The sequence below is a fragment of the Penicillium malachiteum genome, assembly GCF_028827825.1.
Source record: "Penicillium malachiteum strain IBT 17515 chromosome Unknown utg000001l:1.0-8184562.0:1.0-8186909.0, whole genome shotgun sequence".
In the NCBI taxonomy this organism is placed as follows: domain Eukaryota; kingdom Fungi; phylum Ascomycota; class Eurotiomycetes; order Eurotiales; family Aspergillaceae; genus Penicillium; species Penicillium malachiteum.
Genome location: NW_026643094.1, coordinates 4,034,653 through 4,059,128, shown reverse-complemented (window position 1 = coordinate 4,059,128; position 24,476 = coordinate 4,034,653). Strand labels below are relative to the sequence as shown.

The 24,476-nt window shown below is 46.2% G+C and overlaps 10 protein-coding genes across 10 annotated transcripts; 5 read left to right on the top strand and 5 right to left on the bottom strand.

The window, feature by feature from the left end:
* Window positions 1–125: 125 nt before the first annotated feature.
* On the top strand, window positions 126–1,136 carry N7483_001536 (alpha/beta fold hydrolase; the record flags this gene model as incomplete). The annotated part of the gene is made up of 3 exons (XM_057084973.1): window positions 126–488; window positions 536–886; window positions 957–1,136. The coding sequence occupies 3 exons, from the start codon at window positions 126–128 to the stop codon at window positions 1,134–1,136; spliced, it is 894 nt and encodes a 297-aa protein (XP_056951122.1).
* A 94-nt stretch (window positions 1,137–1,230) lies between these two features.
* On the bottom strand, window positions 1,231–3,243 carry N7483_001535 (type-X family DNA polymerase; the record flags this gene model as incomplete). Its single annotated transcript, XM_057084972.1, has 1 exon — window positions 1,231–3,243. The coding sequence occupies one exon, from the start codon at window positions 3,241–3,243 to the stop codon at window positions 1,231–1,233; it is 2,013 nt and encodes a 670-aa protein (XP_056951121.1).
* A 611-nt stretch (window positions 3,244–3,854) lies between these two features.
* On the top strand, window positions 3,855–4,871 carry N7483_001534 (uncharacterized protein; the record flags this gene model as incomplete). Its single annotated transcript, XM_057084971.1, has 1 exon — window positions 3,855–4,871. The coding sequence occupies one exon, from the start codon at window positions 3,855–3,857 to the stop codon at window positions 4,869–4,871; it is 1,017 nt and encodes a 338-aa protein (XP_056951120.1).
* A 399-nt stretch (window positions 4,872–5,270) lies between these two features.
* Window positions 5,271–5,529, bottom strand: N7483_001533 (uncharacterized protein; the record flags this gene model as incomplete). Its single annotated transcript, XM_057084970.1, is given in 2 exon segments — window positions 5,271–5,503; window positions 5,523–5,529. 2 exon segments carry the CDS (start codon window positions 5,527–5,529, stop codon window positions 5,271–5,273), a joined length of 240 nt encoding a protein of 79 aa, XP_056951119.1.
* Window positions 5,530–6,095: 566 nt separating this feature from the next.
* On the bottom strand, window positions 6,096–7,869 carry N7483_001532 (HoxN/HupN/NixA family nickel/cobalt transporter; the record flags this gene model as incomplete). The annotated part of the gene is made up of 7 exons (XM_057084969.1): window positions 6,096–6,706; window positions 6,762–6,907; window positions 6,964–7,242; window positions 7,294–7,379; window positions 7,437–7,509; window positions 7,594–7,604; window positions 7,663–7,869. The coding sequence occupies 7 exons, from the start codon at window positions 7,867–7,869 to the stop codon at window positions 6,096–6,098; spliced, it is 1,413 nt and encodes a 470-aa protein (XP_056951118.1).
* A 945-nt stretch (window positions 7,870–8,814) lies between these two features.
* Window positions 8,815–10,639, bottom strand: N7483_001531 (putative MFS transporter; the record flags this gene model as incomplete). Its single annotated transcript, XM_057084968.1, has 4 exons — window positions 8,815–9,414; window positions 9,467–10,061; window positions 10,114–10,425; window positions 10,479–10,639. The coding sequence occupies 4 exons, from the start codon at window positions 10,637–10,639 to the stop codon at window positions 8,815–8,817; spliced, it is 1,668 nt and encodes a 555-aa protein (XP_056951117.1).
* A 2,147-nt stretch (window positions 10,640–12,786) lies between these two features.
* Window positions 12,787–14,045, top strand: N7483_001530 (uncharacterized protein; the record flags this gene model as incomplete). Its single annotated transcript, XM_057084967.1, has 4 exons — window positions 12,787–12,888; window positions 12,950–13,376; window positions 13,435–13,943; window positions 13,998–14,045. The coding sequence occupies 4 exons, from the start codon at window positions 12,787–12,789 to the stop codon at window positions 14,043–14,045; spliced, it is 1,086 nt and encodes a 361-aa protein (XP_056951116.1).
* A 482-nt stretch (window positions 14,046–14,527) lies between these two features.
* Window positions 14,528–16,405, top strand: N7483_001529 (major facilitator superfamily domain-containing protein; the record flags this gene model as incomplete). The annotated part of the gene is made up of 6 exons (XM_057084966.1): window positions 14,528–14,805; window positions 14,870–14,887; window positions 14,946–15,455; window positions 15,508–15,741; window positions 15,793–16,040; window positions 16,104–16,405. 6 exons carry the CDS (start codon window positions 14,528–14,530, stop codon window positions 16,403–16,405), a joined length of 1,590 nt encoding a protein of 529 aa, XP_056951115.1.
* Window positions 16,406–16,825: 420 nt separating this feature from the next.
* N7483_001528 (MFS transporter) lies at window positions 16,826–18,884 on the bottom strand (the record flags this gene model as incomplete). The annotated part of the gene is made up of 6 exons (XM_057084965.1): window positions 16,826–17,478; window positions 17,536–17,583; window positions 17,648–18,023; window positions 18,086–18,499; window positions 18,592–18,779; window positions 18,830–18,884. The coding sequence occupies 6 exons, from the start codon at window positions 18,882–18,884 to the stop codon at window positions 16,826–16,828; spliced, it is 1,734 nt and encodes a 577-aa protein (XP_056951114.1).
* Window positions 18,885–21,970: 3,086 nt separating this feature from the next.
* Window positions 21,971–24,348, top strand: N7483_001527 (RMD1 family protein; the record flags this gene model as incomplete). Its single annotated transcript, XM_057084964.1, has 4 exons — window positions 21,971–22,024; window positions 22,105–23,770; window positions 23,835–24,020; window positions 24,083–24,348. The coding sequence occupies 4 exons, from the start codon at window positions 21,971–21,973 to the stop codon at window positions 24,346–24,348; spliced, it is 2,172 nt and encodes a 723-aa protein (XP_056951113.1).
* Between the last annotated feature and the right edge of the window lie 128 nt (window positions 24,349–24,476).

Genomic DNA, 24,476 nt, shown 5'->3' with positions numbered 1-24,476 from the left:
CTATTTCCCCGAAGGCTCAACTATTTGTAACTGAACCATTTAAGTATGAGGTTGGGGAAGCGGTAAAATTAGACAAAACGGATAAATCAATCAAAACTTTTCAATTTTGATCCAAGTAACCAGTCATGTCTAATACGAAGACCGTTCGCGTCCCTCACCTGGGTGGCATCGATGCCGCATATCAGATGCCTCGGGAGTATGACCCAGCCAAGCCGACCCTTGTGTTAGTGAACGCATTTACGACAACTTCAGAGCTATTTAGGCAACAATTTGATGATGCAGAACTTGCAAGTCAAATAAACTTGATAGCCATTGAACTTCTTGGACATGGTCAGACACGAACAGCTGCCGAGCATTGGACATATTGGGACACTGCGGCGATGAACTTCCAAGTATTGGACGCTTTGGGTATTGGGCGTGTGTTTATATCAGGAACGAGTCAGGGCGGCTGTGTCACTGTTTTAATGGCTCTCCTGAATCCTGAAAGGGTATGTCTACGCTAATCCCTATCTGCAGTCATATGCTTATTCCCTAGATCATTGGTATCATTCCCGTTGGCACATCTATGGATTCTGAATCGGAGCGGAGTCGAAAGCTTGGCTGCTGGGACGGCGCAAGTATCGTTACTGGTTTTGCAAAGCAATGGACTTCTAGCACGCCTACACCTGGATTCGAGCCAGACGACGTGTACTGCAATGCACTAATTAACATTGGGTTCAACGAGTGCACTGCCGAGGTTCGTGATTTCTGGCTTCGGTCAATCAAGTTAAACTATCGCGATGATGATGGCCGGCGACGTATTCGAATGGCTGCTATCACCCTCGCGGAACGAGGTCCTTTGCATCTTCGGCTTTCAGATATCCGTTGCCCTGTGTTGTGGCTACATGTAAGTTCAAGTCCCACTATACAAAATCCATTTCATCTTGGGCGATGTTGACTGGGAGTTTCTGTAATAGGGAGAGAAGGATGTTGTTTTCTCGGCCGCAAATGCCAGAGAAGAGATCGAGCTTTTTACTCACTCGCCAGATGCTAAATTGGTGATTGTGGACGGAGGTGCTCATTTCTTGAACCGCACACATCATACCGTGGTGAATGAAGCCATTGAGAAGTTTGTTGGCAAGTATCAGGAAAATTGAAGGGAACAGTCAATTGTCATGATATGCATGTTGTATTATCAGCCGAAGGGCAATTTGAATGAAAATAAATTCTCAGTAAATTCATCTATATTATTCATCGTGAGCATCGCTGCTCAGGTGGCCTCCACCCTATCCCCAAACGTTCCATCACCAGTTTCTCTCGTTGCTGCCATGTATCTCCATCGTGTTCCAGATCCACAACTTGACCGCCCGTCGTGCGTTCTCTGATTCCACTAGAATCAAACTTCCAATCATGAGCCTTCTTTGCATATCGCCTCAAATCTCGTTGAAATGTTGTATCACCAGTCCACCCAAGTACAGCACAGCCAATGGTCCTCCATGGAGATATGACAATGTCAACGCGACGGTGGGGGTTGGGGTTCTTCTTGTGGTTACTTGCACCCTCAGTACTATCCGATGGGTCATGATCTTCGGAATTCTCGAAATTGGGATCTTGCCAGACGACAAGAGCTTTGTCCAGTGTATCAAAATGGTGACCATCCTCTGCGCTAAATGGTCGCGTTTGTTGCTCACGATGAGTAGACGCAACATGTAGAGAGAGTGTATGCGTAATATAATGCGCTTTTTCCAGGCTAGCCACAATATCCACAACAAGGTTCCGAGTGACTGATTCATCCCGATGGGTCAGAATAAGGTCCACGTCGCCGCTTGATTCCTTCCCACGTCGGTATCCGCCTACTAGAATGGCCCCGATGGGCTGGTCTGCATCCGGACGCACAGCATTAGCATGTTGGCGCACAATTCCGGCTATAGATTCCGACTCCATGCGTGAGACACCTTGTTGCAGCTCATCATAGAATTTGACTCCAATTTGCTGGACCCTAGAGAGGGAATTCCAGCCAAATTCAACAATGTCGTCGAGATCTCTCCAGCCTCGGGAATAATAAAAGTCACGCGCGGTCTTTGGTCCAACACCCCAGATATCGTTAAATATAGTCAAAATTCTCAGGATTGGATCGGTTTCCAGAGCCTGTGCCGCTGAAACAAAACCTTCTTCATTGGTGGAACTTTTGTGATGCTGAAACTCTGCAAAGAGATTGGCCAATTTCACATCACAGCCAGGTAGTGCAGTAATCTCACTAGATCGTTTCACTAAGTATGGATACGCAGCCATAGCAGCAATGAACGTGCTGTATGCTCGTACACCGATGTCGTCAAGTGTAAACTGCCGGATTCGGCGGATCTTCAGAAGTTGCAAGATAAACTCTTCGTTTGGAGGATGAAGAGGTGCCGATCGCATGCAAGCATAAACAACATGGTCGCGAACCCAATCTGGTTGTGGTGGGAGTGGAGTGGTATCATCATTTTCAGATGTTGTTTCTCGATAAAGCACTGGCGGGTGTCGTTGGCTGGAATGTTTTTCTGGGTCTTGTCTGGAGCGTCTGGGATGAATCGTTTGTTTTTCTATTGCCGGTCTCTTGGCTGCGTCTTCTATCGCTCTTTGTTTGATCTGGTCAGCTACGATAGTGACAGGCTGACTGGGCGTGGCTAATGGAGCTGCAATCTTTCGTCCGTGATAAACAAGGAATGGACTCATAGGAAGAGGTTCCCCATTCTTGATAGATTGCACAAGCCAGTCCAGTCTAAGCACAGTCACTTTGTGCCCAATGTCCACTGTTGTGCTCAATATAGCCTCACTTGGATCAATTTGGGCTTTGACTTCCGAATTTCCCTCTTCTTCAGAGTCAGTGCATAGATCCACAATCTCGCTGGAGGCGTTTCCCGCACTTTGCTCATGAGACAGCTTCTGTCGTTTTGAAGGTATCTCGGGATGTGAGTCCGAAGTTGTTTTAGGGAATTTGCCAATTTCAAGGATTTCCTCAGTCCAGAGTCCCCGTGAACGAAGCTCTAGAACTGCACGTTTCTTATGGCTGACCTTTCCCAGAATTAAGCCTGCTTCGCCAATGTCATATGTCAGGGATCCTCCATATTTGACAAGCTTGGCTTCACTTTCATGTAATATATGCAGGGGCATGTGAGTTGGTAAAATGAATATCGAGGGCATTGACGACAACATCTCATAGTGTGTGACCTCGGGAGACTTGTTATTGGGAAGTGGGTTTCCCGGAAGAGTGTTTATATCCATTGAATGTTAAATTTTGTGAGATCGGGAATCCCATATGCGGAGGAAATGCCATGGCTCAATTTTCTGTGTATATCCTTCCAAGATTTGTATATGAATTCATGATCTTCGGTTTGTTGAACTTCAATCTAACAAGCATCCCCGGGGCCATTGCTAATTAATGTATTCTCACCGCTCACGGGAGTTCTGCCACTTCCAAAATCAGCTAGCCGCTTTAGGTTTAGTTTATCGGCTTCGGATTATCTCAATTCCGATAGTAGCCCATGCATTTGGCACATGCCTGCCTCGGCGGGGTAGGCGTTCCGGCTTACCCGCTATGGAGTACGTATACTAGCCCTGGGGGGAATCTCCACCTGGGCACCTGCCCTACAATGAGAGTGAAATTTCTAAGACATGGAAACCCTTCCAGGATAATTTACTCAGCCGTTCGGGATTCGTCGCTAGTGGTTGGTCCACTTTAGGCTCCAAGCAAACGAGGGTCTAAAGCTTGAATCACATATGCCGTGCTTACATGGGCCTTCACTCTGTGGCCCAAAAGTGAAAATGATCTTGTCTTACTGGCGCTTTCCAACTCTGACTCCTAGGAAATTTGCACCAGTCAACCTTCTTTTGCCATGGGCAACCGATTTGACACATTTTTGAAGATTTTGGCTTTGACTATAATCTCAGGCTGCCTTCTATCCAGTTCTAATTTTTGGAACTCGTCGAACCAAAATGGATCCAATTACCCCCTTGCCCCAGAACACGGCCCGGAGACAATACAGAAGAATGCGTCCATAGCGATAGCTACCACAGTTCTACACCCTGGGCTTACGCTCCCGGACTGGCTTGATTATCATCTCCGGTGGGTACAGCATGTAGCAATATACATGGACGACCCACATGAGCGGCCGTTATTTGAGCGCCTTTGTGGTGATAGGCCAGTCACACTCCTAGAAGGTTCACAAGTTGAACCTACCATGACACCAGAAAGCCGCCTCATCCGACGTCAGATGGCTAATATGAAACATGCAATCGCCTATCTGATGAATCATGGCTATACCTGGCTTCTCCACATGGATCTGGATGAGTTGCTCAATGGACCTCTAATAGAGTCACGCGCCTGGGCTAGGGACCTTCAAATAGGTCATGTCACTTTTACAAATCACGAGGCGCTTCCAGTCGACTTTGAGACCTCAGAACCGTTCAAAGACTGCACGCACTTTTGGGTTAACGGTGTAGACCGCAATGCCAACTTTGCTGCTTATGGAAATGGCAAGAGCGCAGTCCGCCTCGGACCATACGTTGAGCCAAGCGGACCCCATCTGTTCTCCGGTTACGCTGGCCGTGCAATCAAACCCTCAGGTGAAGAGGCGATGATATTGCACTACCCATATCCCTCTTACAACAGCTGGCTCCGCAAGTTTGATTTCTACGGCCGCTTTTCTGACAACTGGTTTGGCGACCGCCATGCGCCTAAGATCATAGACTTCATGTTGCAATCAAGAGACGTGATTCAGATGGCCCATAAGACCAATGACTGGGCCAGTGCCAGAGCATTCTTCAACCGGCGAGTCCTTGATCCCAAATCAAGGGAAGAGGCCATTTCCCAGGGCAAGATACGTCGATACACGCCGTTTGCGAATCTTTGAAGGACCGATGGAATCCTATGAGCAACGTCCACATAAGATGCATTTCATGTTAAACACATGCATGTAAAATATTTGTACACGTGAAACGAACTTCATTATGACAGAAGCATCAGCCGAGGTTTACTGCAAATTCTTGGTCAAATTCAATTCATTCAGTATAGGCGGCATTATAAATCGATTGATGTATCAGGCAGAACCGTAAGGACCATATGGTCTGCGCCTCTTGAAGTTTCCCTCTCTCTTGGAATTTCCCTTCCTCGGGCTCTGTGGGTTCCAGCTCTTCTTGTCCCGACCTTATGACTCATTTCCGAAATTTTGCCAACGGCTAAACTAATCCAGTGAAGTTCCTTCGAGAAGGGGAGTCTTGCAAACTTCAAAATGCAATTTGATAGCCACTATTCAGCCAATGTCAGCAAGCTGTATAATTGCAAGAATTTTGACGTGAACCTTTAACTTACTTTCCCAGTCAGAGTAAGGGCAGGCAGCTTTGAGGCATCGTTTCAGCGCATCCAGGTACGGGACACTAGGACATGTGCAGTCCTTGTCTAGGTAGCCCTTGTAGCACCCTCCTGCGAGAGCGGCTTGCTCATTGCATACAAGCTTTCCCAGAGTGAGCAAATGAGATTGAAACTCTGTAGATTAGTCACATACCAAACATGGTGTCATTCCCTGGGGATTATTAGGATCCACGGGCGCAGCATGTGCCAACAGAGCTGTGAGGGGAAGGAGTAGAATGGAAAGTTTCATGATGAAATGATCTCAATTTTGGCAAATATTTACTAAGACCTGTAGAGTTGAGGTTCATCAGCAGAATTACTGGGTTTATATGCCAGATAGACTAGAATGTTCATCAAGTTATGTACTCCGCATTGAAAGAACGTTTAGTAAATTCCGGCTGAAGTGACACACGATCTGCGTGTGGACAAACAGCTGGAACGAATAGTTCTTGATTTTTGAGACAAGTCTAGATGGATGACTCTGGTGATTTGAAATTTATCCAATCTTAAGTCTCCCCAAGATAACCGAGTGAACAGCATCTGGGTCCACAGTTCCAAGGTTCCGAACATGTGCTCATATGGACAGTGACGGTTCCAAGACCTCAAGCTTATGTAGCGTGAGGTTGTACAAATGCACGGAGAGTCAGTATCCGATCTAACGGGCGACTCATACAGTCATCTCAATTCACACTATTGGTTTGCTGTTTTTATCTATACAATTTCCTGTTCACTGTGTCTCTTCAGTGGCCGTCACACGAGAGATTGCCCCTTTAGTAACAGTGTTGCTCTGCTCATCCGGATGAATAGTGTCCTCGGCAGTCTCAAAAACGCCCCCAGTCACGGTGTCAGTGTCCGCTGCCGCTTCGGGAGTCTCATCATGATACCGCTCATCTTCATTCACAACTTCAACGGTGCGTCCATGACGTCGATCCATCCATCTTCTCCATGGCTTATATACCAATACGCTCAGTCCACCAAAAACGATGAACAGTCCGCAGATACCACCACCGATAGCATCATAATAATCGCCAGCAATTTGGACACCGTCCCAGAACTTGCCTGTAGCATCGGTGATGTTTAGTATCATAGTCAAGAGCTGAATAACTCCAATCACGAGCGCAACGATAACGGTCAAGACGGTGAGGACGATCGAGTAGTACAGGAACGCTATAGGGTCCCTGTGATTGTCTCTCGACTGAGGAAGTTCATCGTCATCAACATCAGATACTGCCTCAGAGACTTCAGTGCCATTCTTAGAAGTGAGGAAGTTTGTTGCAGGCTGGATGTAAAGCGAGAACATGAGAGCTCCATCGATAGTATCTAACAGACACATTCCGGCTAGATGAGAGGAGCGGTGAGTGCATGTTTTGTGGAACAGTAGTGGGTTTCTTACCAGTAAACAAGGCAGGGAAGATTAAAATGACCCAGAAGGAAGTTCCATTGGCAGCCTCGATCGATGATATTCCGAGTAACGCAATCTCGGATGACGTGTCAAATCCAAGTCCGAACAGAACCCCAAGAGGATACATTTTCCATGGACTGAGACATTGTTAGTATTGGCAAACTGGATGAGGTCAGTCCAGCTGGCTTCTTACCGGTCAATCAATTTGAACATCTTCTTCAAGATGGAGAACAAAGGACCACCTCCTTCGATCTTCCAAGCTTCGTCCTCCTCTCCTGGTTGTAAACGATAGACTTTCTTGATCTGTCGGATTAACTTGAAGAGAATGTAACCATTCATCAGTCCAAGCAGAATCAGAAATGCCGCACTAACGGAACTACCGATGATACCTCCGATCGTGCTAAAGCTGTCAAACTTGGACGACACCGCAGCTGCAGTGGCGGCGACCACAATGGATGTGATAATGACGATTCTATACCTGAATGAGTCATGGTCCTTGCATTTTCGAGATGAAGATACTCACGTGGAATGCCCAAGAGAAAAGAAAGTTCCAACAGTGACAGGCTTTTGACCTGTTGCCAGTAGCCTTCGGGTCATCAAATCGATTGCCTAGTTGAGTTGGTCAGTTGAAGATCATTTTCAATCTATGCGGAGAGAATCACGTACGGAAATATGATCCGCATCAAAGGCGTGTCTCAATCCCAGAGAGTATGCAAGAGCTGCCGTGGAAACTAGCGAACTAATATGATAACATCGTTAGTGTCTTCTCTTGCAATCGGAAGATAGACATGCTGTCTTATCATGCAGCATTAGGCCAACATACGGATGGTAGTGCTGTCAAATAGTTAGCATTTCAGACTCGTTTCATCTTTCTCAACCAGGGTGATCATACCAGCACGATTCCGGCCGCAACCCAGACAAAGATATTCAAAAACGCGATGAATATTATAATCGCCAGAGCACGGAAAGGTATTTTCCGAAGACCTGGCATCCGGCCATGAGAGCGCTCAGCACGGCGCAACAAAGGCTTCAGCCCCCAGTTTGTGTTACTATCTATGCTTCGTTCCTCCGCCGAAACATCCACGGTTGAAGATGTCATTATGCAGACTTTGGGAGCCTTGATCTGCTGCCCAGAAGTCTCAAGTACTCTTTTGATATAGTGCTTAGTACCACTTTTCGACTTCGACGAGATGAAATTACCGCCAAGAGGTTGCAAGTCAGTGAAAATCACGGAGGCAAGAGCCTTGTGATATATGGTGGGCTCTATAACGTGTGTATACCTCTGTCACAGAATTTTCTGCTGTTATCAGCTTCTTCACTGCCAAGGTCCTTCACGAGAATTTGCAGATCCACTTGACAAGGCAAGATCCGTTCGCTACCGATACCGAATGCAGCGGGGATAAATGACCACCACTGATCAGCGATGAAGCACCAGTTGAGCACGACTGACTCAAACAGTGCTTTTTGACTTTTCTCCAGGCCTTTTCCGAAAAGATAATCACTTTTATCTGCAACTACTATACGGTAGATCAGTGCGGCGGGGTCAACACGTGATATGGCGGGGCAGCGGAGAGGGCCGACTGATAAATGTAGTTCGCGGCGTTATTCATCCAGAGAATTCTGATATGATAATTGCTCGGATTTGATCTCCACTTCGCACCTTACAATGCACTCCAGATCCACTATGGTGGCCGAAGGTCGGCCCTAGCATCGACTTCCCGCGCTTCGGCAGCTTGGCCGCTGAAGAATGTTGGACGGAACAAAATCAAGGAAATTCAAATTGCGATATATTCATAGGAGGTTGTTTATATCCAGGAAAAAGCCGTGAACTGGGAATCTATTTCAAAATGCCAGTGTGTCATATTAGATTGTAGCAAAGTTTCTCCTCCTTTAACTCAGTAATGATATTCCTACCAAGACTCCAGATGCTCGTCACTCTCTGGGCAAACTTGGCGGAAGAAATCCATTACCACAGTAATTTGAAAAGTTTTGTCAAAATGAACTTGGATATCAAAGACAAACACATTAAATATTAGTACTTTTTTTACTCCTGGTCACCCCGACCCTTGCCGCGTTTCAGCCATCTCCCCACTCCAGACCCAAGTCCCTGCAATCCACGCTGCTGAACCTCTCGGCGAGCTGCTCCATCAATCGCATCCGTCTCATCCTCAGTCTGACGGTACCGGTCTTCCGTAAAGTGAAGAGCCACCTGCATGATCACCGCAGATAAGATACTCGCGATCAGAATTCCCACCATCACCAGGTTACTCTTTCGGTACTTCTGTCGGCCTGGTGCATTGGCATCACTCGCCCATCCGGAATACAATGCATAGGTAGTGAGGATACTACCCAGATTACCCCAGCCGGAGACCACAGCAGAGGCAGCTGCGACGCCGACTTCGCCATGACGAGGCTGGAAGATCTCCGCTGTCCACGTCATGGTGATGGGTACAGTCGGACCGAGACCAAAGCCCACAATTAGCAGTCCTCCGTACCTGGGCCAGGAATTTGCGTCGGTTCCAGCGTAACTTGTAAGAAGAAGACCCAGAATTTGGAGCAGAACTGGAATCGAGAAAAATAGAGCGCGATGGCGATGGAAACGGTCGGAAAATGGAGTCACCAGAACAATTGCGATAAGATCCATCTTAAGAACTGTTAGGAGGAAAAATGAAGAAGGTGACAGGGGATATACTTACAATCCAAATTGGGGCAGTGAGCAAGCTAATATCCACATCACTCAACGATGGGTTAATGGCTTCAATGATCAAGTTGGCGTAGAGTTGAACGCCAATACCAACACCAACAACACCGAAATACATAATCAACAATGGCCAGATTCTCCAGTCCATGAACACATGTAGCAAATCGCGAAGACTCCAAGCAGGAGCATGGTAGACGCGTTTCATTTCGTGGTAATGAATGACTGCATCACGGCCTGTTAGAGCCGGACTGGTGCTTGGAACCCATCGCATAAACCAACGACGAGGAGGGTGCTCTTCGCCTGGCGTAATAGGGCGATCAGGTAGCCACCAGAGAAGAGAGAAACCAAGGCCAATGGTAAGCACTCCGTATATTAGGAACATCCACTGAAATCCAACATAGCCGCGGGCACCATCCATCTCTTGAAATCCTGCTGAGACAAGGCCGACTACCGCGGCAGAGACTTGCGCAGCAGTGAAGTACTGACCAATGCGCTTGCCCATTCGAGAGGGTGGATAGAAAAGAGTCAGGTAGTATGTCATACCGGGCCACAATCCAGCTTCAACGATACCCAAAAGCAGACGAAGCAAGCTAGGACATTTTGTTAGTATAGATATCAACTAGTGAGAGAAATTTAACATACTAGAAGCTCCAGGCCGCCTTCATGGCGACCATACAGGTACCGATCAGTCCAGCACTGATCACAATACGACTCAACCAAACATGTGGACTTAAACGAGTCATAACCAAGTTAGATGGAAGGTCGAAAACCACATAACCGACATAGAAAAGCGCCAATCCTGTGGAGATCTGGTGGCTGTTTATGTGCAGGACGCTTGCCAGGTCGTGACCAGAACCTTCATTCATGGTCTGCGCCAAACTGACATTGGAGCGAACTGCAGAAGTCATAAAGTACAGAACCCAGAGGGCAGGAATGATCCGCCAGTCAAGTTTACTATAGTCAGGGTAAGATATCTGCATGGGTCAATCAATTGGATTCTCTCTTACCTGTAGATGCGCTCGACATTATCGACATTGAACTCCCCAGGTTCAAGCTCCAGATTAGGTCCAGTCGTTGATTCACTTTGATCCTGCGGAGGCTCATAAACATCTTCAGAGATCGGTTCCTTGCTCCCGCTGACTGCAGACTGAGATGCTTCGGCGCTCATTTTGACGGACTTCCTCTGAGGGACCGTAGCACCGAATATTGCACCAGCTAATATTTCAAAAGAACTTCACCATCCAAGGCCTACTTATAGGCGAAACCTTAAACAATTGACTTGGTGGACCTGCATATATAGATCAATCTCTGAGTCAATACCTTTTTCCGGCGATGATCCGAAAGCGCTCGCTCCACGTTGCCGAGGTCAATCGTATCCGCTTAAGATCGCAAGAGTTGAAAAAGAAATATCCGGAAAGTCTAGATCATACCTTGATTAATCTCTCCTCTCTTTATATCCCCATATAATTCCTGTTGTCCGTTATGGTTCCCAATTTTTAGAAAAAATAGAGGGGAAGAAATTAGCGGAAGCGGAGAGGGAAACCAATTTTTTCCCCCAATCTGATAACAGTGTGATAGCTCTGCAGCCTCTGCTTATCGTCCCTTTTTTATACTAGTGAAATAAAAAGAGAAAAAATTAAAATAAAGGATAAGAGAACAAATAAGTACTTTCATGAGTCACAGGCCACCGAATCCCAAAGAGGATAAACAAATAACAAATTCCACGTTGAGTCGTTGAGGTTGAGCTTGATGGTCGGGAAAATTCCCTTCCGATTCTCGGCGGAGTTGAGTTTCCCTCAACATCTCACCGAGGATAAGCTTAATCTTGGAAAAGATGATCTTGTTGTGGACTCAGACTTGACTCGGCTCCTGGAATTGGGCTTGATTCGATCAGGTCACTCTGATTCCTTGCAGAATCCCCCAGCTACCGCATCCGGTCTAGTCGGGAGATTGATATCCACATGCACCTACCTGCCTGAGCTCCGTGCAGATATAAGCCACCTTAATAGATCCTTTTATTATTCTAATATGGGCACAATCCAATGGTCAATCACCTGGGCACTCCAGAGCTCTAAATAATAAATATACCAAGAATTGCAAGTCTGGCTATACTGAAGCTATAGAAATTTCTATATCACGACTCCGAGTCCTCGCCAGCACTAGATAGGACTAATATACATTAAGAAACAGCCTGAGTTTGGTCTAGAGGATTTATATGATAGTTATTCCCATGAGCTCAGGGAAATGATTATTTCTCAAATAACCTTGGAATTTGAGCCATTCCAACATTTGGAGGTTATTTTCATCATGCATCCATAGGAGCTTCAAGTTATGATCAGTGATAATTCTTCAACTTGAGGTTACTAACCTACAAAAACTTGAATACGCGTTGCTGTATGACTCCACCCCTACGAGTATGTAGTATGTACTAGTAGCCTGAGGAGGGCATGATCTCTGACCAACTCAACTTGAAGAGGCTCGGAGTATGTTTTCTAATCCTACCCAACCTTGGAAGCTGCCCAGATGGAGTGCATAGGTACTTGATGTTACTATGGAGTAACAGTTCATTGAATAACCTTTGCACGCGACGCAATGTTAGATCCAAACACCCATTTTTACTCTACTATTTTCAACACGTTCAAGCTGATGGCCTTAGAATTTAGTCCAACCTTGAATGGGTACACTTATGAGTTCCATAAGTTGAACTTGAACCTCGGGACCTCGGGAATCATATGGACTCGGAATTTGTACTAGGCCCCGGGGCGCTACTACTGTGTGGTAGTAGATTCAGTCTAGTAGGTTCCGAAGGTATAATACGTATCATTTTGAGGACCAAATGATCTAAGTTTCAACTTGAAGCTCGACTTCAAGTTCACCCTTGGACTCGGAAGTTCAAGCTGGAGTTTCAAGATTTTGGTCTCTATGAATCTTGGCATTATATACTGTACATCCCATTATCACTACTCGGATGTTCAAGTTATTAACTTCAGACAAAATATGTTCAAGTTCCAACTTGAAGGTGTTAAATTCTGGTGTATGGTATATGGATTACCGGACATAGGATAAATAGCAGAAGAACATTTAGTATCATAGTACTCATGTACATTGTTTTCCGAATATCCATACTTGTGCTGTGAATAGTGCTTCGCGCCAAGCCGAATCGGGCATGGACCTCGGTTCGATTACAAAAAGTTGGAGGTCGCCGCCGCCCGGGCGTCATCCGTTCAGTTGTAGACATCCTCACTTTTATTCTCTCCTTAACATCATTTCCCTCTTTTATCCATCGCTCGAGCATCTGCGCAATTTCCTATCACAATGACAAACCACATTACCCTGTTTGAAGCCCCTCCAGATGATCATTCCAAAGCACCGATCGAGAATGTCCTCGACTTGACTCCCGTGGTGGACCTCGGCCCAGTAATACCCGCTTATGCCGCAATTCAATCCCACTTGAGAGACTAACAAGTGTCGCGTATAGGATGTTTTCACCAACACGCGCCCGCTGTGGCATCCTCCCGGCGCCCGCGGAATCTACGGCGGTGCCGCCATCGCCCAGTCCTTATCCGCCGCGATGCGTACCGTCCCTGCCGATTTCGCCGTACACAGCATGCATTGTTACTTTGTTCTTGCGGGAGACTCGGAGCTACCGATTCTCTACCACGTCGAGCGCGTCCGCGACGGAAGGAGTTTTGTGACAAGAACTGTTCAAGCGCGTCAACGAGGCCGCCCCATTTTCACCACCACATTGAGCTTCAGTCGAGTCGGCAGCGGCGGCGAGAAGACATTGAACCATGCGACTCCTATGCCAGATGTATCGATTCCGGACACATTACCAGGGACTGTGAGAGCGTTGAGTGATGCCGGAGGTGGGCCATTTGAGAGTAAAAAGGCAGGGATCATCAATCGTATGTTGATTACAGGTCACTCGGAAATTCGGAGACTTAGCGACTCACAAATGAATAGGAACCCAGAACCCAGAGGATAAAAGAGTTCGACGATTCGTTCGGGCTCGTGGCCGTGTTTCGGAAGAAGGTGGCTTCCAGGCACACCTATCCGCGCTCGCGTACATAACCGACAGTTTCTTTATTGGAACAGTTTCTCGTGTGCACGATATTCCTCGATTCTCATCACCAGCTGAGCTTGAACAACTTCTGAAGGCGCTAAAAAACCCTTCGGACCTCGACGATGAAGATATCCGAAAGGCGCTCCAGGAATTGAAAGAGGAAGAGGCCGCAGATTTACGACGTCGTTTAGAAGGGGCCTTGAGCAATGCCAATACCCAGGACCATAAAGAAGTCGGTATGATGGTCAGTCTGGATCACTCGATTTACTTCCACAACCCTAGGGCCTTCCGAGCCGACGAATGGATGTTCTTTGAAATGGAGAGCCCATGGGCCGGCGAAGGCCGTGGTTTGGCGATCCAGAAGATCTGGTCGCAGAATGGAACATTAATCGCAACCTGCACGCAAGAGGTACGTCGATTTTTTAGATTTAATTACGCTTCGAAAGCTGACCGACAATTACAGGGCGTTGTGCGCTTGAAGCAGGATAAGCCACCATTGTCTAAGATCTAGACTTCCGCATCATATACCCTATACTGCCTCATGCATGAGCTTACTTTTTGTTCACTGTGATTACTTTCGCTGATTATTTTTCATTTTCATTCCCTTTACATATTGGACCATAGACTTATTTACTTTTACCTCTGATTTGCTGTTGATTTGCCAGGTTGATCCGAAATCCTACATGAATAGCTACTCATTGTCTGTTTTTATATGATAATAAACTCTGCTATTATGCACTTCCAAATCCTTCACTTATGTCGATCTCACTGCTGGGAGTCCGAGAACCGAGAGTCCGAGACCAATTCTCTCCAGGTTGGCTCCACTTGTCGCTGAAAGGCGTGCCCCACATATACTGTGACTAATAATTTCCCCCAGATCGAGGTCGATCCATAAGACAGATGATTTTTTTTTCTTCTGTTCATCTTTGAGGTATCTCTGAGATTGCCATAATCTCATACCTCCGAGTCTGTTTCAACTGAGTTTTGCCAAACATGGCGACTGCAGTTCATACACAAAGCCAAACGATATCGTTGGAACTTGAAGTTCAAGATGCTTCGAGCCATATCACATTGGAAGGATCTCAAATATCGGCATCGGAACAAGAATCCGAAATTCGAGATGCTGAAGATCTCTCTCGAATCAGGGCCTTCACTTTGGTCGCCACACTCACAGGAATCACTTTTGTTGGCAGTATGAGTAGTGGCCTCTTAACGGTGTGTTTACCAGGCATCGCAAAAGATTTAAACCTACCTGACAATCTTCTGTTATGGTGAGTACCTCATGAATCGTATCCAAGAGACGAGAATTTGGAAATAACAATTATCAATTATAAGGCCCTCTTCGGTATACTCGTAAGTACCCAGTTATCTATCCATTACTCTGCAGAGCTCGGTTTACTGACTTTACTAGTCTTGCCAATGGATGTTGTCTGCTTCTCGCCGGCTCACTAGCAGATTTCCTTGGAAACAGGTCGATTAACCTGATTGGATGTTTTCTCTTGGCCAGTTTCATCTTGGCATGCGGTGTCGCGGAGACAGGAATCCAATTGATCATGTTTCGGACATGCCAGGGAATAGCAACTTCAATGTGTCTTCCAACGGCATTTAGTATTTTGACAGACAGCATGTCCACAGGAAAGCGTCGTAACTATGGATTTGCCTGTCTTGGTCTCGGCCAGCCACTTGGTTTCTCGGTTGGACTTGTGCTAGGTGGAATCTTTCAGGATTCTACTCTGGGATGGAGATTCGGATACTATCTTTGTGCCGGAGCTACATTTATCTTGACGATTGTCAATTTCTTCAAGCTACCTACTGACAGACCTCGGGAATGCTTCTCATTTAGTCGACTCCGAACTGAAATTGATTGGGTAGGAATCGTTCTTTCTAGTGCATGCTTGGGAATTATCTCCTATGTCTTCTCGTGAGTTAAACACCCTACCGATTTTCTAATACCACAAGCTTACACGCTACAGAAATATCACCGACCATCCTCAGAGCATCCAAAACGCTTCAAATATCGCTTTGCTTTCAGTAGCGGCTGCCATGATCCCATCATTCTGGGCTTGGATGGAATGGCGAGAAAAGTCAGGAAGACCAGCATTGATCCCAAACTCGTTGTGGAAGAATCGAGCCTTTACCACGATTTGTGTAATGGTTTTCTTTTCATGGGCTGTTTTGAACGGGATGGAAACCATCTTGAGTCTTTTGTAAGTTCAAAAGAGAGACAGCTCAACAGCCCAGGCTAACAAGTAAAACAGCTTTCAAGAAGTGCAAGGATTATCAGCATTACAGGCAGCTCTCCGCTTCCTACCAAATGTCATCATTGGAATCATAATCAACATTGGAACTGGATTGCTTATACATCGTCTTCGTGCGAACTACGTTGTGCTGGTCACTTCGATCTTATCCGCTGGATCACCATTGCTTATGGCTCTCATTGATCCCAAATGGTCATGGTGGTATGATATTTTCTGGGCGATGCTTCTCGGACCCGTGTCTGCAGATGGTAAGAGACCCGCCACATCCTATTCCTCAGTGATATTAGGCCTTGATTGACCAATTGAACTAGCCATTTTCACTGTCGCAAATCTGATTATCGCAGACTCTTTCTCTCCGAAGACACAGGGTCTTGCAGGTGCTGTATTCAATACAGTCGCCCAATTTGGAACATCCATTGGACTAAGTGTCTTTGCCATCATCTCCGCTAGTGTGACAGACGGGTCTCACTACAAAAATAAAAGTTCGCCAGATGCGCTCATGGCTGGCTATCGGGCTGTATTCTGGGCTTGCTTTGGACTTTTGCTTGCCGCTACTGCTATTAGCGCTTGGGGTCTACGTCGCGTTGGAAAGGTTGGAATCAAGAGGGAGTAAAATTTAGATTGTTATTAAATCTCGGGGGATCTCCTGTCGACAACGAGCTTCAAGTTTCATTCAAATTTTGAATTCTCAATTTTGATGCTATTAAGACTATCTCAGTATGTTAAGTAAACTCAAGCTCATGATATGTAGTATGGTCATAAATGTGTGATAAGCAACATGAGAAAAGAAACCAGAAAGATTCCTTTTTTGTGTGGGAACTTGATGTCGCTCCGTAAATGATCGAATCGAAATTTGGGGTATAAACATTAAAATAAGCGTATGAACCGATCATGGTTGAGCATGAATGAAAAAATCATGAAGAACTTTTGAACAGTGAACCAAGGGGTATGCAATGTGTGGGATCAAATCAAGATCCTAAAATCGAAACCAATCATTCAAACCGAGATGTGGTCGATTCATCCATGCAGGATCTCAGCATATAATCGAGGCAGCATGACTGCGAGCCGTATCGACTCTGGTAATCGGACCAGTATGAGTCGTAGGAACCTTTTCCAAATCACCAGTTTGTTCGAATGCATTTTCTTCTCGCTCAAGTTCCATGCGCTCAATTTCCTTGATGCGCTTTAACTCTTGACAGAACTTGCTATTTGCTCGAATCCGATCTCCATACTGGATAAACGCAAATGGGATGATGGAAACACCCAGACTGAGAAAGGCGATAAGACTACAAGCCCAATGAATGCCCAATCGATTGAACATGGGCTTTGTAGCAAGAGGTAACACTGCGCCTAGGATACTTCGTGTACAGCTGGCAGCTGATTGTGCGCTCGCGGATAGAGTCTCGTATGCGTCGGTGAGATAGTTGAGCATCGCCATGAAGATCAACAGGTAGCCCATTCCGAAGGGGATTCCTGAGAGGAAGGGGACGACCCAAGGAATATCGAGAGAGGCCGTCCAACCGACCCAGAATAAGGAAATGACGTATAAAGGGCCGCCGATACAGGCAAGAGGAAGTCGACGGTATTCTTCAATTGCTGCCCAGGGTGCATTGCGAGCCTTTGCGCGGGCTAGATATCCATCGTACCATATGAATACGAAGCAGGCTAGGACAGCTCCAAAACCAACTATATTCGTCGTGTTAGAATGAGTTCTCAAATTTGTTCAAATTAAGGTCAACACACTGGGTAAAAACATTAGCCCGGATACACCAGCACTCATACCATATAGATCTGTTGTCTTAATTAGTATGTGAGAGCGGCTGATTGCATATGCAGATGATAGAATTTTGCAAACCTTGAAAAATGATTGGATATGCCTCGAAGTAAAGGTAGAAGATTGCATATGCAAGGGCGAGATAAAGAGACGTCAGCGACACAATTGATTCGTGAATTATCATGCGGAATGGGCGTGAGATAGTGATAAGGAACATTTGGCGAATGTCTCGACTGTCTACTTCCAGTGGGGAGACGATGCTAGAATTTCCAGTTTCCTTTCGCAGTTTCTGCGCTCGTCTTTTCAAGATCACTGGTGCATATGTCTCCGGCATGAAAATAACGAGAGGGAATGAGGCACCAGAGCAGATGAGTCCAATCCAGAAACACCAGCGCCAGCTCACAACTGCGACAAAGCCTGAGACCCAGGGGCCAACAATTGGACCAAATGTAGTGCACTAGGCTGTGTTAGGAGACTCGGGAATGGAAAGGCAAATCATATGGAAATCGGTGTACTTACAGCCATGTAGTATGCCATCAGACGACCTCTCTTAGTTGGGTTGTCATGCACATCGGCAAATAATCCACCGACAGTAGCGATTGGTGAAGATGCCATCATTCCATTCAGGAGTCTAAACACAAGCAAGGATACATATGAGTCCGCTACCGCACACGCAAGCATGAAAATCATGAAACCGCAGTATGCGATGAGTAGAGGACGTCTGCGTCCGAAGTACTCTGAGCTAGGACCCCATAGCAGGGGGCCTAGGATATAACCGATAAGAAAGATGGAGATAGGCAAGACTAAAGCTTCCTGATTTGTGATATTGAACTCAGCTGCAATTTCTGGGATTGCATTGCTGCAGATTGAAGAAGCGATAGTACTGTTCATGACCTGCATCACACCAGCAGCGAGAACAAGAAGCTTACGGCTCTGTTAAAACGGTTAGCATTTAAGCTGTTTTGGTTTTGGATAATTCCAGAATTGAATCCATAAAGATCCGATTCGAATCCGGATTGTCTTACATTTTTCCAATTGACAGGATTGTCTGGGTCATTGGGTCCAAACGAGATGATGGTCTTCGATGCGACCCTTCGAAAGCGAGAATATGATGGATTCTCATAACGTTCTTGGATAGGCTCATGCAAGACCTCTGAGTGGTCATCCGAATCATGTGAGTGCTGTGATTCATGAGAAGAGACAGCTACATCTTCTAGGATATTGTTCAGTAATGGCCTTTAAGGTCTAGTGATTTAAACTAACGGGTAGCTGAAAGAGCTCTCTGCAAGTTCTCTTCTGCTTCAAAATGATCCGTCATGGTGGTGTTTCTGAGTGCCCATCAAAAAGACAGAAAAATGCGCTAGATGCAGATCCAGGTGGGATGGCTCACTATAAGAGCGCCATCTGAATAAAAAAAATACGAAAGGAGATCCAGTGCAGCTCCACTTTCACAGGGTCCCATGCAAAAGTTGGAGTCAGAGGCAAATAAAACTCCATGAAACTCCATCGTATTGTGGGTATGGTCTCCACTTTGGTCTGCCACTTTTCATTCTTTACGCCCTAAATTTGACAGGGCTCTGTGTGCGGTACTGATCTGGATAATACAGTGAAAAGTCTGGGATATTCTACTATTCTAATGCGGTAGGGTCAGGTGTTGATCAGTAGCATTTCGGTTAAGACGGCTTTGTAGTAAACTTTGCCATATGTTAAGCCTCGGAGCCAAGCTAGACATTTCAATAAGAGGGATTTCTCAGTGGCACGCTAAATACGAATCTGCAAACGCCATATACTATTACTTCATACTCGATCTCGCACATAAAGCCGACTCCTGTGTAGCAGTCACAAGTCTGTCGAACCTCGTGTTATTTGGGACAAAGTCAATATCAATCAACAATCCCGGCTGCATGCGTCTTGATATTCGCAATGTAAACCGGAGAGGGAAATCTAGAACTTATGCGCATTGACAATCTTGGGCATCATATCCTGCGAGAACAAAGCTCCAATGTCTGATTTGAAGGCTCGTGAGCGGACATAGGGTGACGCGCAAACCCATCAATGGCTCCTAGATGGATTAGGAGACCGGTGCCGGACCGGTTCCGAAGCAAAATCTGAGCAACTGGGGTTGACTTGGCGTGGGGCATGTCTACATGAACTAGAATTCAGGTACCAAATTCCATTTCAAGTTTCGATGTTGACTCATGGAATCAGAATAGGAAGGCAAATCCGATTTCTTATCTTACCCATGGATCCAGAGTTGAGCGGAGCAAACGTTATGATCCAACTTGTACACTAGATCTAGACAATATGAGTTTTCTTTTCAGTATTCCCTCTTAGTGAATATGTATCCCTTGTTCAAGTTTTCCATTGTCGGCGGCAAAACGGAGCGCCAAGCCACAAAAAAGCCCTGTGGAATTTTTCATCCGCTTGCATTTCCCGAAGGGTTCAGACATCTCGCCGATCTTTCTAGAATCATGGGAACATTTGCCCCTTTGCGGGGAATATTTGTCAAAATGCATTAATCAGGCTTCGAGCTCTTTTTCTAGAGCCTGAGTCTAGTATAATGATCTGCACTGGCAATCCAATGGGTCATGTAGCGCAGTTTGACACTAATGAGCTCCAGGATAATCAACCACTTACAGTTCACTGGGACTCAATTAACTTTGATCTTGAACACCTGAATAATACACTTCATTCAAATTCAGTATTAAAAATTCACAGGTTTATCATATGTATGAATGGGATAAAGAGAAAGAAACACGGGAACTCTAGATGTACATGGTGTACATCTCTAGGAATCGCTCGGCGTCGCTCCTTAATTTTATAATGCAGGGCAAACAGTCACAAGCGCCATCGTCGTCTTGGTAATGTACACCGTGGGTCTCACATCAGTCACAAGGACTGTTTTTGTGATATTATGTATCGGAATCACGGGCAGAGCGGTCGTTGAAACAAGCACATTCAGTTTGGTGACAGATGTCTTTCTCTGAGGGAAAGGGCAATGCTCCATATATTGAAGACAGCTTGTGATCGTCCCTTCGCGAGTTGAGAAGAGTCTCAATGTTGTATCAGTGGGATGCATGTGTTTAATAGGATACACAGTTGTATACCTAGGCAGCCACTGTTTCAGTTGTGACAGAGGTAGTGCGGGGTCTGCAGGGCACTCGGGCAGCTTTGAAGGACAAGCAGTGAAGGAATAGATGCGGGTGGAAAGGACCGTGAAGGGGGTCAGAGGCGGAAAGGAAGATATTCGCCGAATAGGAGTAGTAATCTGTGAAACGAATGTCTTGAAGGAAGATCCAGGTTTAGATGTTTGTAATGGAAGTTTTAAATGAAGCATGATGATTAAAAAACATACTAGTAGTAGTCACCATCTGCGGCACCCCCTGGGAAACTTTGTCAATACTGTAGTGCTATTCATTGTGGGAGCCCTTGATAGTCATTTAGTTTCAAATTATTCGCTATTAGGTGATAGTTAAGCCGATACTGGGTGTTTAAAATGTGGCGAAATCGGAGTATACGATCCACGCTCTATTTGGTATACAATTGAGAGATCTATCTGGGCACCTGGCAGTTTGGATTCTAAATAATTCAAGAGGATTTCCAAAATTCTGAGTCTATGGAGAGACAAGAAAAGAAAAAAAAGAAGTCCAGCAAGGTCAGGGATCGAACCCAGGAGCTTCAAAATCAAAAATGCGTGAACCAGCATGGATAGCCTCACTTGATACGTCCATCTCCATCACAGAATCTCTTCTATCTTCCTCAATTATTTTTATTTTGATGATCTAGAAGTTGAAATGGAAAGAGGGAGGCTAGAAGTATAATAGGTGAAAAAACCAAAAAATCTAAAAAAAAAAGATTGATACCCTGGCCGCAGCCAGATCCCTCCCACCCACCAGTATTATCTCTGCCACCGAAACTGGGCCTGGCACACCACAATTTCAATACCTTTGTCCAACGCGTCGCCAGCCGCTTAACCACTAGGCCAGCAGAGCAGAGTCAATACCGGGGAAGCTTCTCCCTCAAATTTAAGGGAGAATTTGTGACCATTTTGTAAGGTGACTTGGACGTGACATCGGGAGAGGATTTGACGAATTGAATCAACAAAATGTAGCTAGAGAGTTCAGATAGCGAATGACTCCATTCAAAGTCCTTCATTCAAAGGATACCTGTAAATGTGTTGAAATATAATAAATATAATATTAATAGAAGAAAACTTGAATAGATTGATATCAATTGCTGTTTTATAGCGCAGTCCAAAAGAGGAAGGCACTCATTACGTCAGACCGTTTAACCAAACTAGTCTAAATCCGGTCTAGCTCAACGGGGGAATACCAACTGGGAAAGATCGAATCTCCTCATCATCGAGGTCTCGGGTTCCAATTGATCTCCTTTATACCTCTGACTATGGCTCCCCCACCTCGTGGTCGTGGTACTAGTCAGCGGAGTCCGACTGTACTGGTAAGTCCCCTTTGTGGTGGTGGTTTCCACAAAAGCAATTATTCTCCGACATGCAGATATTAAACCAAGCTGTTATTTAGGTTACGGATTCCCGAGACCAGCAGCCCGCTTCAACTGCACGTCGACGACGGTCGCCCGCCACTCGATTTATTACTGTTGACAATGTATTGCAATATGCCTCCGATGTACCATCCATGCAGCAGCGCCACCCGCCGCCCATCTCCAGATCTCGTCGTGTTGCTTCGGGCGCCCTGATGGGAAATGCCAGCGGAGCCTCGGGATCCCTAGCGAGTACTACCGGGACCATTGGGCGTCTGGCAGCCCAGCCACGTCTTCCTCCACGTACAACGAAAGTTAGTGAGAAACTTGTCCTCCTGCCCGATACCGCAGGTGTAGGCGAGAGCACAACAGAGGATGAAGATGACGATGTGCAAGACGACAACGACCTGGTGGATGAGGAGCTGGTGGATAGGCTGGCGAGAGAAAAAGGCATGGATCCCGAAGTTGTCAGGCGACAATTGCTATCGCAGAAGCGACTCGGCGGAGATTTTGGCGTGGATAATGATATTTCACCTTTACTGGCCGAGGAAGACTTGCACCGAAAACGTCGCATTGCGCCCGAGAGAGCGAAGAGTTATGCTGAGCGACTACCAAAGGCTAGACGTGCAGAGAAACTTGCCCGAGTGACCGCGTATTGCACTGCACAGGCATACAAAATGGGATCCGTGGCATCTTTTGTCAAAGAATGGCATGGCGCTCGCACCAAACTCTATGATGACTGTCTCTACACAGCCTACCACCTTCCACTTCTGCCCGGTCATGAAGGGTATCGCTTGCGAAGCAGTCCCGTTGTCAAATTCCCCGGCGGCAAGTCCTTACTCGATGAGGAGATTGAGCGCAATGAACTTCGTGACCACCACGATGATTACATTGGCGAAATTGAAGAACACTCTGTCGGAGGTCATAATCGTTCTGGAGATGAACACCATCCAGAGGCATCCCCTCGGGATTCTGACGATCATACCCCCAACCAAGATCAACAAGAAAGATTCATGACACACAATTCTGAGGAAAATAATCATACTCGAGAGGACCGCCAATCTTCTGAGCAGTCAAACGGATTTGAGAATCATACTTACATTTCCTCGGAGTCCGACCAACAGTCAAATGAAATGCCGCCTCGACGACGCCGACATAGTACCGATGATAGTCACACCTTATTACGGGATCTTGGTTCCCCGCCGGCAACCCCACAACAGCCGCCAAAGCCCCCTGCCCCTGCCCGGACACTTTACAATGTTGCTGAAATGTTCGTGTTCAGCTACGGGGTCGTGGTGTTCTGGAATTTCACGGAGCGACAAGAAAAGGATCTGCTGGCAGATCTAGCATTTGCAACATCCTCCGCCACTGGGACCCCCATCCCATTGACTACAATGCCTCTCCATGAGGAAGATTTTGAGACCGAAGAATTCCACTTCGAGTACTCTACTGAGATCTCGCGCCCTCGTGTCTACAATGATATGATTACTCTTCGCAGCGGAGACCATATGATCAAACTAGCAATTAGCCACGGTATTTCTCAAAGTACGAAGCTGTGCTTCTTCGAAGAGGTGATGGCTCGCCAAATGACAGATGCCAAAGATGTTCCTCGCCGCCTCGCCATGACTGGAAAATTGGGCATGAAACGGGAGGAAGTATTCCGTATATTGGGTCGTCTATTCAAAAGCCGAGTCGAGGTCAATCTCTGTAGGTTTCTTCTCAGCATCGCAGTTCCCTTTTGTGATAAAATTGACTAACGAATTGATTCTAGCATCAAACATGCTTGACGTTCCCAATTTCTTCTGGGAGAGTGAGCCCACTCTCTACCCACTTTACATTGCCGTACGCGAATACCTCGAAATCAAGCCACGGATTCAGGTTCTCAACGAACGCTGCCGAGTCTTCCTGGACCTCGCAGAAATCCTTTCTGACTCGATAGCTGACAGTCGTACCTCTCGTATGTTACCCTTGCATTACCGATGCCTATAGACTTACTTGCTAATGACACTATTCTACTAGACCAAACATGGATCATTATTGTGCTGATTATCATTTCTATCCTCGTGACTATCTCCGAGGTATTCCTCCGATTTGGTCTTCTCCACGCCCGTGAAGGTGCAGTCTCGAGTCCTACAACTATTATCGCTCGTGCCTTAGGGCGATCTGTCCCCTCTCCTCCTTCTGGGTGGTCTTCGACTACCAACATTCCCCCAGGCTGTATTTGCCCCTCACTCACGCCCGGAGTGCCTGGATCAAATATCAACAGCAGTCCGCTCTGGGGCTAAGGCAATCTCCATTTTGTGCAACACTTTCTTTTAACCCGGGTTGAACATGGCGTTATGGTTGCTAGGATGCAATCTGGACAAAATTAATTTTTCTGTTACATATCCTTTAGTCGAGTGGTAGTTGGAGA